General features: G+C 40.6%; 1 protein-coding gene across 1 annotated transcript; it reads left to right on the forward strand.

The window, feature by feature from the left end:
- Nucleotides 1-8,751: 8,751 nt before the first annotated feature.
- On the forward strand, nucleotides 8,752-9,690 carry OR51I2 (olfactory receptor, family 51, subfamily I, member 2). Its single transcript, NM_001168857.1, is given in 1 exon segment — nucleotides 8,752-9,690. A coding segment is annotated over 1 exon segment (939 nt).
- The last annotated feature ends 10,106 nt before the right edge of the window (nucleotides 9,691-19,796 follow it).

Below are 19,796 nucleotides of genomic sequence, written 5' to 3' on the forward strand. Positions count from 1 at the left end.
TAGGAATTCAGCTGTGAATCCATCTGGTCTGGACTTTTTGGTTGGTAGGCTAGTAATTATTGCCTCAATTTCAAGAGCCTACTATTGGTCTATTCAGGGATTCAACACTTCTTCCTGGTTTAGATGGGGTACTTGGTGTCCATTTATCCATTTCTTCTAGAGTTTTAGTTTATTTAGCATTAGAGGTGTTTATAGTATTCTCTGATGGTAGTTTGTATTTCTGTGGGGTGGGTGGTGATATCCCCTTTGCTCGTTTTTAATTAGCGTCAGTTTGATTGCTATCTCTTTTTCTTCTTTATTAGTCTTGCTACATTGGTCTGTCAATTTGTTGATCTTTTCAAAAAACCAACTCCTGGATTCATTGATTTTGGAGGGTTTTTGTGTCTCATCTCCTTCAGTTCTGCTCTGATCTTGGTTATTTTCTTGCCTTCTGCTAGCTTTTCGAATGTGTTTGCTCTTGCTTCTCTAGTTCTTTTTTAATTTAGCGATGTTAGGTGTCAATTTTGATCTTTCCTGCTTTCTCTTGGCATTTAGTGCTATAAATTTCCCTCTACACTGCTTTAAATGTGTCCCAGAGATTCTGGTATGTTGTATCTTTGTTCCTCATTGGTTTCAAAGAACATCTTTATTTCTGCCTTCATTTAGTTATGCCCTTATTAGTCGCATTCAGACAGGTTGTTCAGTTTCCATGTGGTTAGTGGTTTGATTGAGTTTCTTAGTCCTGAGTTCTAGTTTTGATTGCACTTTGTGGTCTGAGAGACAGTTTGTTATAATTTCTGTTCTTGTACATTTGCTGAGGGTGCTTTACTTTAATTATATGGTCAATTTTTTGGAGTAGGAAGTACGATGTGGTGCTGAAGAATGTATATTCTGTTGATTTGGGGTGGAGAGAGTTCTATAGATGTCTATTAGGTCTGCTTGCTGCAGAGATGAGTTCAATTCCTGGACACATCCTTGTTAACTTTCTGTCTTGTTGGTCTGTCTAATGTTGACAGTGGGTGTTGAAGTCTCCATTATTATTGTATGTTTTATGAATCTGGGTGCTCCCTGTATTGGGTGCACATATATATTTAGGATAGTTAGCTCTTCCTGTTTGAATTGATCCCTTGACCATTATGCTTAATGGCCTTGTTTGTCTCTTTTGATCTTTGATGGTTTTAAAGTCCTGTTTATCAGAGACTAGGATTGCAACCCTATACTTTTTTGTTCTCCATTTTGCTTGGTAAATCTTCCTCCATCCCTTTATTTTGAGCCTATGTATGTCTCTGCATGTGAGATGGGTCTCCTAGTCCTACAGCAGACTGATGGGTCTTGACTCTTTATCTTGGTTGCCAGTCTGTGTCTTTTTTTTTTTCATTGGAGCATTTTAGTCCGTTTACATTTAAGGTTAAGATTGTTATGTGTGAAGACTTGATCCTGCCATTTATGATATTAACTGGTTATTTTGCACCGTTAGTTGATGCAGTTTCTTCCTAGCCTCGATGGTCTTTTACATTTTGGCATGTTTTGCAATGGCTGGTGCCGGTTGTTCCTTTTCCATGTTGAGTGCTTCAGGGGTCTCTTGTAAAGGCAGGCCTAGTGGTGACAAAATCTCTAATTTGCTTATCTGCTTGAGGATTTTTTATTTCTCCTTCACTTATGAAACTTAGTTTGGCTGGAGTATGAAATGCTGGGTTTAAATTCTTTTCTTTAAGAATGTTGAATATTGGCCCCCACTCTCTTCACGAAGCGTAGAGTTTCTGCCGAGAGAGAGATCTGCTGTGAGTCTGATGGGCTTCCCTTTGTTGGGTAACCGACCTTTCTCTGGCTGCCCATGGATTTTTTTCTTCATTTCAACTTTGGGTAGATCTGGCAATTATGTGTCTTGGGTTGCTCTTCTCGAGGGGTATCTTTGTGTGGCGTTCTCTGTATTTCCTGGATTTGAATGTTGGCTGCCCTACTAGGTTGGGAGAGTTCTCCTGGATGATATCAATGGTCTTCATTTTCCCCCTCACTTTCAGGCACCCCAATCCAGGCCTTGAATTTGGTCTTTTTACATAATCCCATACTTCTTGCAGGCTTTGTTCTGAAACTTTCTTTTCTTCTTTTTTTTCTTTTTGGTTTCTCTTCACCAAGCTTCATTTCATTCATTTGATCCCTCAATGGCTGATACTTTCTTTCTTCCAGTTGATGAAATTCGTTGCTACAGAGCTTATGCATTTGTCCGCATTATTTCTTCTTTCGTGTCATGGTTTTCATCTCTTTCATTTCGTTTAGGACCTTCTCTGCATTAGTACTCTGGCCGTCAAAATTCTTCACTTTTTTTCCAAGATTTTTAGTTTCTTTGCTGGAGTGCGTAATAATTCCTCCTTTAGCTCTGAGAGATTTGATGGACTGAAGCCTTCTTCTCTCATCTCGTCAAAGTCATTCTCCGTCCAGCTTTGATCCGTTGCTTTGGCGATGAGCTAAGCTCCTTTGCGGGGAGATGTGCTCTTATTTTTTTGAATTTCCAGCTTTTCTGCCTGCTTTTCCCCATCTTTGTGTTTTTATCTGCCTCCTGGTCTTTGATGATAGTGATGTACTGATAGAGGTTTTGGTGCTAGGTGTCCTTCCTGTTTGATAGTTTTCCTTCTAACAGTCCCAGGACCCTCAGCTGGAGAGTCTGTGTTGGGGTACTTGAGGAGTCCACTCCAGACCCCTGTTTGCCTGGGTATCAGCAGCAGAGGCTGCAAGAAGATGAAATATTTCTGAACAGCGAAATTATTACCTGTCACAGTTCTTGCTTTTAGAGCTTCCTCTCAGGGTGTACTCCACCTGTGGTGTGGGGTGTCAGACTTTGCCCCTGGTGGGGGATGTGTCTCCCAGTTAGGCTACTCAGGGGTCAGGGACCCGCCAGGCAGAGCAGTCTGTCCGTTCTCAGATCTCAGCCTCCCGTGTTGGGAGATCACTGCTCTCTTCAAAGCTGTCCCGAACCCAGAGTCGTTTACAGTCTGCAGACTTTCTGCTGCTTTGTTGTTGTTGTTGTGTGGCTGTGCCTGTCCCAGAGGTGGAGTCTGCAGGGGAGACGAGCAAGTTTTCTTGATTGCACAGGCTCCACCCAGTTCGACTTCCCAGCAGCTTTGTTTACCTACTTAAGCCTCAGCAATGGTGAGCCCCTCCCAGCCTGGCTCCTGCCCAGGTAGATCACAGACTGCTGTTGCTAGCAATGAGGGAGGCTCGTGGGCATGGGACCTCCCGGCCAGGTGTGGGATATGATCTCCTGGTGTGCCTGTTTGCTTAAGCGCCAATATTGGGGTGGGGTTACCCGATTTTTCCAGGTGTTGTTTGTCTCTCCAGTTCCTGGCTAGGAAAGAGGGATTCCCTTCCCCACTTGGCAGCTTCCCAGGTGAGTGATGCCTGGCCCTGCTTCAACTCTGCTGAGATTACAGGACTGCAGCAGCTGACCAGCACGTCGTCTGGCACTCCCAGTAGGAATGAACTGGTACCTCAGTTGAAAATGCAGAAATCACGGTCTTCTGTGGCCGGCTGGTGCTGGGAGTTGGAGACTGGAGCTGTTCCTATTCGGCCATCTTGCTCCGCCCTCCAAATTTGTAAGATTTAATCATGCCAAATTCCTACCTTTTTTCCTCCAGTCCTAGGCTTAGAAGCTATGTCCTGAAGTTGCTGCCTATAATGATACCTTCATATTCCCTTTTTGTCTTCTGCATTCACCAATATTTGTTTAACAATTCATTAATTTTTCTCAATTAAAAGAGCTGGTATGTTTCTTATATTCTGACTAGACCATAACTGAACCCTAATTTTTGTTCCTAGGTTAGATTGTGACTGACCCGTGTGAAGCCAACAGAGTCACTTAATATGATCCACACCTAGTAGATATTAATCTAAATGAATAAACTAACATTGATAAATGTACCTTTCTGCTCTGATAGCAACATTGATGGAAAGACTATTGTTGCAGTGAAGTAGGGCATTTGTTGTAAAAGCCTGATCATTTCTTGAATGGGGTACAAGTTAGAGAGAGCTGGCATGATGTTGTCTTATGTCCTATCCAAAAGACTGCAAGGTTCCACAAGAGGTTGTAGAAGGAGTTACAAGCAACCACACAGAATATTTTAGCTTAAACCAAGTGGAGAACAAGTGAAAAATAAGAAGCTTCTAAGAATAACCTATGAAAGTAAATATAAGAAAGAGTCAGCTTTATACATGTAAGAGACCCAGTTAACGTGATAACAACTAACTGCAGCACTAATTAATTGTGAACTTTCCATTTCCCCATCTCTCTCTGGGAGGAGAAGCCAGAAATCAGAGTTAGCACATGAAGGATGAAAGAAGAAGAAAGGATATAGCTCTGAATGCTGGAAAGTTTGACTATTATTCCAGACTAAACATTCTAGTTATTCACCAGAAGGTATTTTATTATCTGAATGTGACCAGAAAATTTAAAGAACAGAGTTTTTGTACAGGAATATAAAAGGAGAACCAGCCCCACTCAATATATTTAAAGAGACAAGAAGAGAAAAACTAGTCAGTTTCTGATTGCACCTCAATTGATGGGCTTGGTCATCATATCACATAAACCTAGAATCTCTTAGGAGGTAATGAGCTCCTCTCTTATAGCGATTGCCTGTCTATCACTAGAAGATGTTTTGAGTGGGGTAGAGAATTGGTCTGACAGATTGCTAAGTTCTAGAGAATTGGTCTGACAGATTGCTAAGTTCTTTTTCAGCTAAAAGAGCACATGCTTTATTCTCAGTAGTTATTACGGACCTCAGGAGACTAAAACCTCCCTGAAGAATTTTCAGACACAAAGTCAGCATCACTGCCCTCTATCCCAGGGCCTATCATGAGACATAAAAGTGGCAGGCATGAATTCACTTCAGCAGAGAGAGGGAAGAACATGTTCTGTGGGTGGCTCATCAGTCTCTCTTCTGGTGAGTTCTGAAACCCTGTAGGAATAAGCCAGCTGATTCTCCTGAAGCCTGCTCCATGAAAGCATTAGACTGGGCAAGGGGTATGGTGAGGGGAAGTGGAAGAGACTGGTGGAGGGCATCTGATAGAAGCATCTTAGTAGAATGAGCAAAGGAGCAGGAAAGATCTCTGGACTCGGGGTTCTTGTTCTGGCACTGCCATGTACTGATTTTATAACCCCAAGCAATTCATTGTACTTCTCTAGAGTTCTTACTTGCCATAGTCAATTTCTCTGTGACTCCAAGTTTCAAAGGGCAAAGTTTCTTGGCTCATTAACACTGCTGCAAATTCAGAAAGGGAAGCAGGCCTCGGGATACAGGAACAGTTCAGGAATCTAGAAGGGAAGTGGTCACAACCTAACCCATGACAAACAGCTGAAGCACATGTGGTTTAATTTTACTCTTCCCTTATGAATTCAGTGATAACAAAATATGTAAAAGTCTCCAGGATATTAAAAGGAGAAATCAGCTAAACTTTAGATGAACAATGAACAGCTAACAATTTTCATTCTTTATTATCCATGATATAGATTGAAAACTATGGTCTTTAGACAGCCTTTCTGTACATTCCTCTAGTATCTCTCTACCTTCTTTCTGCCCCCATAACAGCACCATAGCAAACTCTCACAGGCAGTCTTTTCTTGATTAAAAAGCAAAATAAAGTAAAAGAACATCACAGCCATAAAGGGTCTCAGAGAATATCCTTAAAAATAAGACATACACCAGGCACGGTGACTCATGCCTATAATCCCAGCACTTTTGGGAGACTGAGGTGGGCAGATCACCTGAGGTCAGTAGTTCGAGACCAGTCTGGCCAACATGGTGAAACCTTGTCTCTACTAAAAATACAAAAATTAGCCAGGCATGGTGGCAGGCGCCTGTAATCCCAGCTACTCAGGAGGCTGGGGCACGAGAATCGCCTGAACCTGGAAGGCAGAGGTTGCAGTGAGCCAAGATTGTACCACTGCACTCCACCCTGGACGATGGAGCAAGACTCAGTCTCAAGTAAATAAATAAAATAAATAAATAAATAAATAAATAAAATACATAGGTCTAGAAAAAGAAATGGAATTTTCTACACTCATATAGCCAGTACCTTCCAGAGCCAGGGTCAGGACTCCTGACACCCTCAGGGTCCTTTCTTCTAAATTGCCTGATTCTTATATGACTTCAGAAATGTCAAGCTTCTCGGTTCCAGGAATAGGAGAATTTGTGTTCGGCCTTGGAGACAGGTACTTTAGTATAATTTTTTCCTATGTATCTGCCTTTAGCCACTCACTTTCTTTGTTTAAGGGTACCTGTGAAATCTTTGTTCAGAAATGCATTCCTCTATTTTCCTTTTAAACTTCCTCTCCAATGCCTTAATGATGCTTCAAAGACCTTGGTAAGAGAGAAGAGAGTCATTGTTCAACTCCCACTTGTGAGTGAGAGCCTGCAGTGTCTGGTTTTCTGTTCCTGTGTTAATTTGTTGAGGATGACGGCTTCCAGCCTCATCCATGTCCCTGCAAAGGACGTGACCTGCATGCTCTGCACATGTATCCCAGAAATTAAAGTGAAAAAAAAAAAAAAAAGAAAAGAAAAAGAGAGAGAGAGAGAAGAGAGTCTTAAAAGTCTTTAAATTGAGGTTTTATCACCTGATCTCCACAAACTGTGAGGAAAGTTCATCTCACTGGGTTTCAGTGTCCATATCTGTTAAGTATTAAATGAGAAAATAAATGTAAAGTTCTTTGCAGAGTACTTGGCACATCATGTGTGTTCAATAAGTATTCATTTTCTTTCTCAGTATTACTTTATTCCTATCTGTCCAGACAACCCACAAAGTTAGCAATCCCCAAGGTATGGGAATTGATGTAATTCTGGAACAGTCAGGCAGTCTTTCTTCTACAAATACTAAAACATAAGTACCCAGACCCAGAATGGCTTTGACTTTGCCCTGAACAAAATCCTGCTTTCAGCCTGTTTTCTTCTCCCTTCTCTTTCTGTTACTTTTACATTGGCTTGGTTCTCTTCTATGTATTGTGATGTCTTTCTACAAGACTTTATGTGAAGAATGAGAGTGTAGTCAAACAGGAGAAATAAGAGACAAACATCAGTCCTGGATCCCAAGGAATCAGAGTTCTTGAGGAGACACAGGCATGTGCAGACTGCGTTCTAAGACCAGAAGGGACAAACTCAGTATAAACATGGAGGGGCCGCCACTGCCTTGCTGGAAACCATAGTACCTGTGAGTTATGTATTGCTGGGGAAATTTTTAAAATGCTTCCTGGGGTGACAATGCGGCATTGTACCCCATTCCACAACCTCTGTTACTTTTAGATACCTCATGCACCCTATTAGCTTGAAAAGTCTGCTTAGTGAAAAGCCTAGCCTTCTGTATCCTCATCTGCCATGAGTGGATGTTAGGACCAGATTGTTAAATGGCTTAACATAAAATGAGAATCTTAGGAAGTCACTTCCATTTTCCCTCTGAGATTGCATGGTGAATTCTCAGTCTTCTTAAATATTATTACTATATTACTATATTATATTTAGTAAATATAAGGCCATTGGAAATACTGAAGCTTTGACACACACAAGGGTGTCAAAAACAGATTAAACAATACAATCACTGTGACAGAGAAATGGCTGTAGGAAATAACATGTGAGTGCAAGCATAAGAAAAATAGTGAATAAATACAAGACATTAAGGGTTTAAAAAGTGCCTGTGTGGATTAGTGGATTGATATCAGTGGGCAGTCCCCAAGCATGTAGATAGAAGGATTGTGTGAGTATACAAATCTATGTGTCTATGAGTGTGTATGTATGTATAAATGCTGCATATATGTCAGTGCAGACTGAGAGTATGAGGACAAGATGTGCATGTTAAATGGTATAAAGATCAAGAGGGACTGTGTGAATATATTTGCATACCAAGAGTGACTTTATGAGATATGGAGAGAGTATGTGAATGAGCATCTTGTTAGAGTATGAATGAACTTTTTTACTAGCTATTGTGAAGGTACATTAATGTGTCCTTGTGACTAACGGGTATTTTGAGAGTACATCTAACCATGTGAGGGCATGTAAGTTTGTATTTGGAACAATGCTCTCACACACAGAATGCTAATGTACCTATAGAATATTTAGGGACAAATGCATAATTTTTCCAGAAACAGATACAGCCTTGTGCCTTTGCACAAATACATGTTGTTTCTGTTGTTGCTTTTTTGCAGTAACTCTGCCAATGAAAAGCTGATGCCCAGAGGCAGTCAATGACCTCCACACCCTACTGTCCTTTTCCCTCTCCATCCAAGCACATGACATGATACAAACCTGCTCTGGGAATTTCTCTCATTAATTAGGGACACATGTGAATTAAGCAATGTTTTTAAGAAAATATTTAAATATTTCCAAGTGCTATTGATAACACAAACTCGTGCTTTCTTCTCTGGTGGTGTGAATTGTAGTTAGCATATTTCTATTGAATGATGCCTCCGAAATACATGAAAGTTGTAGAAATGTAGTTTAAACATTTTCCTTTTAACTAATTTCTATTATTGAAGTATTTGTCAATGTCTCCCTTCTTCATAAAACAGAGGGAAATATTAGCTCAGCCTGCAGCCTGATCATCATAAAATACGAAGAAAAGTTTGCCTGCATCATCTCAAAAGCAGTGATTTCATGAATGCATCAGTTTCCATTTATGTCGACATCATCGCTTTGTCTCTTATTTCCTGATTTCTTATCCTCCAGCAAGTGCAACTGTTAGAATTCTCCAAGTCAGAAGATCTGACCCTGAAAAGTACCCTAAGTTTGTTCTGCTATGGGGTCGTTCAATGTCACTCACCCTGCATTCTTCCTCCTGACTGGTATCCCTGGTCTGGAGAGCTCTCACTCCTGGCTGGTGGGGCCCCTCTGTGTGATGTACGCTGTGGCCCTTGGGGGAAATACAGTGATCCTGCAGGCTGTGCGAGTGCAGCCCAGCCTCCATGAGCCCATGTACTACTTCCTATCCATGTTGTCCTTCAGTGATGTGGCCATATCCATGGCCACACTGCCCACTGTACTCCGAACCTTCTGCCTCAATGCCCGCAACATCGCTTTTGATGCCTGTCTAATTCAGATGTTTCTTATTCACTTCTTCTCCATGATGGAATCAGGTATTCTGCTGGCCATGAGTTTTGACCGCTATGTGGCCATTTGTGACCCCTTGCACTATGCCACTGTGCTCACCACTGAAGTCATTGCTGCAATGGGTTTAGGTGCAGCTGCTCGAAGCTTCATCACTCTCTTCCCTCTTCCCTTTCTTATTAAGAGGCTGCCTATCTGCAGATCCAATGTTCTTTCTCACTCCTACTGCCTGCACCCAGACGTGATGAGGCTTGCCTGTGCTGATATCACTATCAACAGCATCTATGGACTCTTTGTTCTTGTATCCACCTTTGGCATGGACCTGTTTTTTATCTTCCTCTCCTATGTGCTCATTCTGCATTCTGTCATGGCCATTGCTTCCCGTGAGGAATCTCTCAAAGCTCTCAACACATGTGTGTCACATATCCTGGCTGTACTTGCGTTTTATGTGCCAATGACTGGGGTCTCCACAGTGCACCGCTTTGGGAAGCATGTCCCACACTACATACATGTCCTCATGTCAAATGTGTACCTATTTGTGCCTCCTGTGCTCAACCCTCTCATTTATAGTGCCAAGACAAAGGAAATCCGCCAAGCCATTGTCCACATGTTTCGCCACATCAAAATATGACTTTCACACTTGGCTTTAGAATCTGTTGTTTATTTTGGCCATAGGTTCTCATCAGTAGCATCATCATCTTCATCATCAAAGTATAAGACAGATTATGTGCTGTGGGGAAGGTAGGCCAGGAAATGGTGATGCAAAACTTATAACACAAAACAAGGAGTTCCAAATGAATAGTACATTCACTAAATACCAACAGCATTCTTAGAAAGATAAATATTGGGGGCAATTGAGTAATTAGACAAGTTTTACAGAGGAAGATTAATTTAAGCTAGGAATTATTTTCTATAATAATGAATATTACTAATATAACAATTAACGAACTTAGTCCTAAAATGTGTCAAGTTCTATTATAATTTGTGTGTATTAATTCACTTAATATTCATACAAATCCTCTAAGACACAGATAATTAATTCTTCAGACTAACATAGATAATATGTGGTCCAGTTGACATTCAAGACTAATCTCTCTCTATTGTTAGTGCAGCACCCAACCACTACAAATTTGGCCTGACAGTCAAATTGGCATCATTTAACATTACCATTGCTGCCTTTGCTTTCCCCACCACTGTCATTCTCAAACACTCACACATTGCTTTAACTTCACAAAGTGACATCAGATTAACTATTAGAACTCACCACAAAATGTATGAACAAATGTGATCCAGGTAAACTGATAGATATTGACATTTAGGAAAATCTCCAGATTTCTCTTTACTTCTTTTATCTGCCCAGCACTCAACCCTCACCAACAGAAAGTGATATTCAATATCTGAGATATCTGATTCACAGAATTTTGGGGGATAGGGCAAATTATGCTAGGGGCACAACTTCTCTTTCTCTTTCCTTCTTGAGGTTTTAACTGTCTTCCAAAAAATTACATGTTAAGAGATGTTAGAAATTAAATCCTTCTAGGATTTCCAGTTGCAAAACAAAAACAAAAACAAAACAAAACAAAACAAAGCCTAGGATAGACAGACTAGAGCACTTATTATTTAGATACCAGAAAGTAATTCTTTCAGACCTTCTCATACTCTTCCCTTGATACCAGAGGTAGGATATAGTAAGAAATTCCTTGGTGCTAATTTTGGCGCTCTCATACTAAGTTTAGATTTACTTGTAGATCAAAAGAGAAAAAAGAGAGAGGGGAGAGAGAGAGGGAAAGAGGAAGAGAGAAAGAGAAAGAGAGAAAGAGAAAGAGAGAAAGAGAAAGATATAGATATAGATACTATGCAGTCTAACGTAGCTCACCAGGGAAACTCATCCAGAAACCACATGGTAGCAAAGCATATTGTTATCTAGAGTTTTTTTCTCTTTGTACAAAGCTGTATTGAGGAACTATCAAGAAGAGACAGAGTCAGAAAGAAGGAGCTATTTTAAAAAGGAGATAATGTAAGTACTCGGGATTCAGATTTTTCCAAAATGTCTACAGGTGCAATAAGAGACTAATAATACATGTGTCCTGGTCCACTAAATAGATTGCTTTTAGAACAATGTTGGGATAGCGCAACTTAGCATGATTTCCAATGGAAAATTATTAGGATATTTAGTGGTTTAGATTAAAGCATGGTCTTCAGTCAATTTAAATGATAACTTTTCTGATTCATATAAGAAGTTCCTATTTCAATATGAAATAATAATTTTAATGTTTTGATATTTTAGTTTCAAATATATACAATGAATACATAAATATAAAGGCAAGGCTTAGGGAAGCTGCCTAATGAAAGAAAACTCTCACTGATTCCTACCTCAGAAGCAGCAAAGGATACATTCTTTTGACCATAGGCCTTACTTAGAAACCCAATGGTGTAACATAGAAAGGACAAGGAACAAGAAAATATGAGCCTCCCAAAAAGCCTGTGACTCCTTTACACTTTATTTTCCCCTTCCTTTCTTCAGCATTAATTAAAAGAGCTACTGATTTTTGGTTCTAATGGAAAAGGCATATTTATATTTTTCCCTCCCTCACGAGGCAGGTGCCATAAGAAAAATGTAGGACCACTCCTGCAGCTCTAATCCTAAAAAGGCCTAAGCTAAGCCCTGTTTTTGTTTTTGTTTTGACTTTGGTTTAAAAACTCTTTAACTTCTTTTTATTTGACATGATCGTTTTTGAACTCAACATTTTCCCTTATTGAAACAGCAAAAATACTTGAATTTTGGCCTAAAATAAAGGTAAAAATCAAACTGTTTTTGAATTCTTTGGTTACTTTTTCTTTTCTGAACTTTTATTTTAATTTCAGGTGGTACATGTGCAGGTTTCTTACATGAGTAAATTGCTGTCACTGGGGTTTGGGGGACAAATTATTTCATCACCCCGGTAGTGAGCATATATTTCCTGCCCAAATCTCATGTTGAAATATAATCCCCATTATCGAAGGTGGAACTTGGTGGGAGGTGACTGGATCACAGGGACAGATTTCTTACGCGTAGTTTAGAACCATCCTCTTGATGCTGTTCTCATGATAATGAGTGAGTTCTCACGAAGTCTAGTTGTCTAAAAATGTATGGCACTGCCTACCTCTGTCTCTATTAGTCCTGCTCTGGACATCTGATGTGCCTTCTCCATCTTCACCTTCCACAATGATTGTAAGTTTCCTGAGGCCTTCCCAGAAGCCAATCCGATGCCAGCATCATGGTTCCTGTACAGCCTGCAGAACGATTATTTCTTTACAGCAATGTGAAAATGAATTAATACAGCATAGTAACAAATAGGTAGTTTTTTGAACCCCATACTCTTCCCACAATGCCCCTTCAAGTAGGCCTGAGTGTCTGCTGTTCCTATCTTTGTATCCATGTGTATTCAAAGTGTATCCATGTGTATTCTCCCACTTGTATGTGAGAAGAGATGGTTTTGGTTTTCTGTTCATGCATTAATTCACCTAGGATAATGACCTCAAGTCACATCCATGTAGCTGCAAAGGACATGATTTTGTTCTTTTTATGGCTACACAGCACTCCATGATATGTATGTACCACATTTTCTTTAACCAGTCCACTGTTGAAGGGCACCTTGGTTTATTTCATGTCTTTGCTATTGTAAATAGTGCTGCAATGAACATACAAGTGTATGTGTCTTTTTGGTAGAATGATTTATACTCCTTTGGGTATACAGTAATAGGATTGCTGGGTCAATGGATAGCTCTGTTTTAAGTTCTGTGAGAAATATCCAAACTTCTTTCCACAGTGGCTGCACTAATTTACATCCCCACCAACAGTGTATAAATGTTCCATTTTCTCTGCAACCTCGCCAGCATCTGTAATTTTTTGATTTTTTTAGTAATAGTCATTCTGACTGGTATGAGATGATATCTCATTGAGGTTTTGATTTGCATTTCTCTAATGATTAATAATGTTGAACATTATTCTATATGCTTGTTGGCCACGTATATGTCTTCTTTTGAGAATGATATCTTTATGTCCTTTGCCCATTTTTAATGGAGTTATGTGTTTTCCATGTTGATTTAAGCTGCTTATAGATTCTGGATATTAGACATTTGTCAGGTCCACAGTTTGGAAGTATTTGCTCCCATTCTGTATGTTATCTAGTCACTCTATTGATAGCTTATTTTGCTGTGCTGAAGGTCTTTAGTTTAATTAGGTACTACTTGTATATTTTTGTTTTTGTTGCAATGGCTTTTGGAGATTTCATCATGAAATATTTCCCAAGGCCTATGTCCAGAATGGTATTTCCTAGGTTTTATTCTAGGATTTTTATAGTTTTAGTTATAGTATCATGTTTAAGTGTTTAATTTATTTTGAATTGATTTTTGTGTATAATGAAAGGAAGGGGTCCAGTTTCAATCTGCTGGGTATGGTTAGCCAGTTATCCCAGCATTGTGTATTGAATAAGGATTATTTTGCCCACTCCTTTTTATTTTTGACTTTGTCAAAGATCAGATGGTTGTAGGTGTGTGGCGTTGTTTCTGGTTTCTCTAACCTGTTCCATTGGTCTATTTGTACCAGTAACATGCTGCTTTGGTTACTGTAGCCTTGTAATATAGTTTGAAATCAGGTGATGTGATGCCTCTGGTTTTGTTGTTTTTGTTTAGGATTGCTTTGGCTCTTTGCATTCTTTTTTGTTTGTTTTATATTAATTTTCAAATAGTTTCCCTAATTCTGAGAAGAACGATGTTGGTGGTTTGATAGGAATAATGTTGAATCTCTGAATTGCTTTGGGCAGGTCATTTTAACAAAATTGATTCTTCCTATCCATGAGCATTTTCCCGTTTGTGTCCTCTCTGGTTTCTTTCAGCAGTGCTTTGTAATTCTCATTATAGAGATCGTTCACCTGCACAATTAACTGTAATAGTAGGTATTTTATGCTTTTTGTAACTATTGTGACTGGGAATGAGTTCTTGATGTGGCTCTCAGCTTTGATGTTATTGATATGTAGAAATGCTACTGAATTTTTTTTTTTTTTTTTGAGACAGAGTCTTGCTCTGTCACCCGGGCTGGGTGCAGTGGCCAGATCTCAGCTCACTGCAAGCTCCGCCTCCCAGGTTTATGCCATTTTCCTGCCTCAGCCTCCCACGTAGCTGGGACTACAGGCGCCCGCCACCTCACCCAGCTAGTTTTTTGTATTTTTTAGTAGAGACGGGGTTTCACCATGTTAGCCAGAATGGTCTCGATCTCCTGACCTCGTGATCCGCCCGTCTCGGCCTCCCAAAGTGCTGGGATTACAGGCTTGAGCCACCGTGCCCAGCCAATGCTACTGATTTTTGTACATCAATTTGTCTTAAATGTTTGCTGAAATTCCTTATCAGATCTAGGAGCCTATAGGCAAAGACTATGGGATTTTCTAGGTCCAGAAACATGTCATCTGGAAACAGGGATAGTTTAACTTCCTCTCTTCCTATTTGGATGCCTTTTATTTCTTTCTCTTGCTTGACGCTCTGGCTGGGACTTCCAATACTATGCAGAATAAGAGTGGTGAAAGTGAATAGCCTTGCTTTGTTTCAGTTCTCAAAAGGAATGCTTCTAGCTTTTGTCCATTCAGTACAATGTTGGCTGTGGGTTTCTCATAGACAGCTCTTATTATTTTGAAGTATAATCCTTCAATGCCTAGTTTATTGAGTGTTTTTAACATAAAAGGATGTTGAATGATATTAAAAGGCTTTTCTGTCTCTACTGAGATGGTCACATGGTCTTTGCTTTTAGTTCTGTTTAACAGATGAATTACATTTGTTGATTTGTGTATGTTGAACCATCCTTGCATCCCAGGAACATAAAGCCAACTTGCTTATGGGGGATTAGCTCTTTGATGTACTGCTGGATTAAGTTTGCTAGTATTTTGTTAAGGATTTTTTCATCTATTTTTATCAGGAATATTGGCCTGCTAGTTTCATCAGGAATATATTGTATCTCTGCCAAGTTTTGTCATAAGGATGATGCTGGCCTCATAGAATGACTTTTGTCTGATGTATGCTTTGTAGATATTTTCTTCCATGCTAAACAAATCTACAAAAAAATGAAAACCATTAAAAGATGGGCAAAAGACAGGAACAGACCCTTCTCAAAAGAAGACATACAGGTGGCCAACAAGCATATAAAATAAAAGCTCAATATCACTGATCTTTAGGGAAATGCGAGTCAAAACCACAAAGGGATGCCATCTCCCACCCGTCTAAATGGCTATTATTAAAAAGTCAAAAAAGAACAGATGCTGGCGAGGTTGTGGAGAAAGGGGAATTCTAATGCACTGTTGGTGGGCGTGTAAATTAGTTCAACCATTGCAGAAAGCAGTGTAGTGATTCCTCAAAGGGCTAAAAACAGAAAAACCATTCAACCCATTAATCCTACTACTGGGTATATACCGAAAGGTATATACATTGTTCTACCATAAAAACACATGTGTTCACTGCAGCACTATTCACAATAACAAAGACATGGAATCAACCCAAATGCCCATCAATGGTATACTGGATAATGAAAATGTCATACATATACACCATGGAATTCTACACAGCCATAAAAAACAAGCCATCAAAAATGATATCATGAGATCATGTCCTTTGCAGAAACATGAATGGAGCTAGAGGCCATTATTCTTAGCAAACTAATGCAGAAACAGAAGACCACATGTTCTCACCTATAAGTGGGAGCTAAATGGTGAAAATACATAGACACACAGAAGGGAACAACAGATACTGGGGCCTACTAGAAGGTCAAGGATGTGAAGAGGGAGAGGATCAAAAAAATTAACTATCGGGTACTAGGCATAGTACCTTGGTGATAAAATAATCCATAAATTCCCATGACTCAAGTTTACCTATGTAACAAACCTGCACATGTACCCTTGAACCTAAATATTTTGAAAAAAGAAATTCCTCTAGTGAATTTTTTATTTCCAGAAGTTCAGTTTGGTTCGTTCTTAAAATGACTATGTCGTCTTTCAACTCTTGCATCATTTTACTGCTTTCCTTGAACTGTTTCAACCTTCTTCAGTATCTCATTGAGCTTCCTTGCCATCAGATTCTGAATTCTTTATCTGTCATTTTAGCCATTTCAATCTGGTTAAGAATCATTGCTGAGGAGCTGGTGCAGTCATTGGTAGGTAAGAAGACATTCTGGCCTTTAGAGTTACCAGAATTCTTTCCCTGGTTCTTTCTCTGTGTTGGCCTATGTTCCCTTAATCTTTGAAGTTGCTATCCTTTGAATAGGGCTTTTGCTTTCATATTCTTTGATGCTTTGATGATTTAAATGTGATATAAGTTTTGTTTAGTTGATTGACTTTGTTTGTAGATGCTTTCAAAGGGCCAAGGTTCAGCTCAGCACTCCTGGGCTACATGCTCAAACAGCAGGGTGGCAGGGGGGCACATGAGTATGTGCTGGCTGCGGCTGGGGGGCTGTGGGTGAGGGTGCACAAGCGGCTCACCCACTGGTGGGGTGGCAAGTGAGGGCCCTGGCAAGTGCACACCAATGGGATGACTGGTGTCCCCAGTGCTCATGTGCACTGGTTGGGCGATGGTGGGTCTTCCTATTCATGTTGAGAGGCTGCAGGCCAGGGGATGCAGGCAAGTGCGTGCCATTGGGAGAGGCTGCAGGCAGGTGCACACCTGCAAGGGTCTACCTGCAAAAGTGCTCGATGGCAGGGGCTGCCAGAAAAAGAGCTATGGCAGCAGCCACTGGCAAGTATTTTGGCAGGAGAGCTGAGACTGCACTGCAAGGTGGTGAGGCCAAGTGGAGACCCTGGGAGAGGCTGGCAGACAGGGGTGCGTTCAGATCAGACTTGCCTTGTACCGCAGGCAAGAGAGCTCTGCTCTCTCCAGGTCCCACTGCTAACTAAGGCTAAAGTCACCTAGAGGAGTGTGACAAGCTTTGGAGGAATGAGCATCCATGGCCATACTCCACTGCAGCCTTTCCCATGCCAAACCCTTGGGGCCTCGCACAGACTGGAATTCTGTCTCTGCCAACTCTCTGGGCAGTTCTCCCTGCCAACTCAAATGCCCACAGGGATTGTGGGTTATCCTGCAGGTAGGATCCTGAAAGTCTGTGGCAAGAGTAGGTCACTGCATGCCTATGTTTTTCATCCCTTCCCTACCAGCACTCAGGGCCAGAAAGGAGTCCTAGTGCTCGGCAACCCCATACAGGCTTCCAGCTTCTCCCTGTTTCAGTATTCTCCTGTATCTACTCTGGATGCCTTCTTTCCGAAGATCCACTCAGGGTGTGTTGGTCTCTTGATGACCTGGTCTCTTCATGGGAGAAGCTCCTCCTGGCTGTGGCTAGTTAACCACATGGCTCTCTCCCTAATCAAAGAAAATTTGTACTTCTACTTTTTAGGCTCACTAGGCCTTCCTCTAACATAAGAAAATCAAATACTGAACATAGGTTTAAGGTGTATGGAAAAAATATCTGAGTAATAATATTTTTGTCTTGCTCTGTCATGGGTATGTTTTCATCCTCCAGGGCCAGTGCTGGGCAGGATGGTGAGAAGAGAGAGAGAAGAGAAACTCAGAAAAATTATAGTAGGATGAAATTCTTGCTCTCTGTGTTTCGTGGGTAAGACCAACAGAAGGGTTAAGAAAACTAGAATCTGATGCAGAATGAAAAAAAATACAAATTCATGTTTCTTGGAGTTTTATGGAATTAATTTCTGTGTAAACTCAGGCAAGAGGGGAAAGGCAAAAGGAGAACGTGATAGAAGAGGGTATGTCCCTAGGATGACTGACCACCAGCCTCATTTTCTGATTACCACAAAGAGGTCCTGACCTACCTCAATTAAGCTACCTTCAGACCTCATTAGCTCTACTACAGCAAGAACTTGTTTGCTCTTGCAGTTATAGTTCAGTTGGCTGAGAAGTTTTTTTCAGCCAGATAGTGTTTTAAAAAACAATAAATGGCAGCAGAGGCACAGAGTTTATCTTCTGCGTTGAGTAATGTGCAGCAAGGGCACTTCCTCATCAGGAGGATTTCCAATATTCCATTATCAACTGGACACATTTTCTACCTGGGCTCATGCACCGCTTTGGACTCAGGACCCTCTATTGTTTAATTTCGTTCTCAGATAAGAAGTAATCTACTTGTTGGTGTTTGTACATTTGAACACAGGCAATCAGATGCCCTCCAGACAACTGAGGAGAGCATTTGCTTGTAAATGCTTTCAGGAGTCCTAGAAACAGCATACAGCGTATAAAGTCATCAGTTACTTTGTGAATTCTCATTTTCCTAACCTCAAAAAACTAATCAAGAATCTATTCCGCGGTGGCTCAAGCCTGTAATCCCAGCACTTTGGGAGGCCAAGACGGGCAGATCACGAGGTCAGGAGATCGAGACCATCCTGGCTAACATGGTGAAACCCCGTCTCTACTAAAAAATACAAAAAAATTAGCCGGGCGTGGTGGCGGGCGCCTGTAGTCCCAGCTACTCTGGAGGCTGAGGCAGGAGAATGGCGTGAACCCGGGAGGCGGAGCTTGCAGTGAGCTGAGATCCGGCCACTGCACTCCAGCCTGGGCGACTGAGTGAGACTCCGTCTCAAAAAAAAAAAAAAAAAAAAAAGAATCTATTCCAAAACATTACCCTCTGCAGGGAACAGGAGGACTATTAAGCAAATAGTAACTTGACATGTATGTCAGAAATCAAGATTTGGTCTCATTGTTTTGTCATATTAGGGGTAGGTGGGTGTGATTTCATTCATATTTATAAAGGATTTTTTCTTTGTTTCCATTATGCATGGAAGACTTGTCTATCAAAAATGTGTATGAAAATAAATAGAATAAATTATCCATTGAATAGGCATTAATTAGTTCGTTTGATTTGTACATGTACAATTCAGGTGTCAGTTGACAACCCATAAATATTTGCACAAATGAATAGTTGCACAAGCCTCCAGTACTCCAAATGTAAAGTATAATTGCCAGCCAAAACTTTCTATAAATTTCTGGAGGCATGTGTAACTTATCCAGAGCATTGGTGTGTGATAGGCTTTATTAAAGGTATAGATGACATACTGATCTCAACTAATAGAAATGCAAACAGCAGTGCTGGCTATGAGATCACCTGGATATACCATTTACTGCCAGCCATGTTAATCAAGATACTCTCCCTAAAGTGTTTCTCAGCCTTCATTCTTCCTAGCAGAGATATTAAGTAACACTCTTTTACTCAATCCCAGATTTTTTTAATTATTATTAAAGTTTTAGGGTACATGTGCACAACATGCAGGTTTGTTACATATGTATACTTGTGCCATGTTGGTGTGCTGCACCCATCAACTCATCAGCACCCATCAACTCGTCATTTACATCAGGTATAACTCCCAATGCAACCCCTCCCCCCTCCCCATAATAGGCCCCGGTGTGTGATGTTCCCCTTCCGCAGTCCAAGTGATCTCATTGTTTAGTTCCCACCTATGAGTGAGAACATGCGGTGTTTGGTTTTCTGTTCTTGTGATAGTTTGCTGAGAATGATGGTTTCCAGCTGCATCCATGTCCCTACAAAGGACACAAACTCATCCCTTTTTATGGCTGCATAGTATTCCATGGTGTATATGTGCCACATTTTCTTAATCCAGTCTGTCACTGATGGACATTTGGGTTGATTCCAAGTCTTTGCTATTGTGATAGTGCCGAAATGAACATACGTTGTGCATGTGTCTTTATAGCGGTATGATTTAT

The sequence above is a fragment of the Papio anubis genome, chromosome 12 (assembly GCF_008728515.1).
Source record: "Papio anubis isolate 15944 chromosome 12, Panubis1.0, whole genome shotgun sequence".
Lineage (NCBI taxonomy): Eukaryota > Metazoa > Chordata > Mammalia > Primates > Cercopithecidae > Papio > Papio anubis.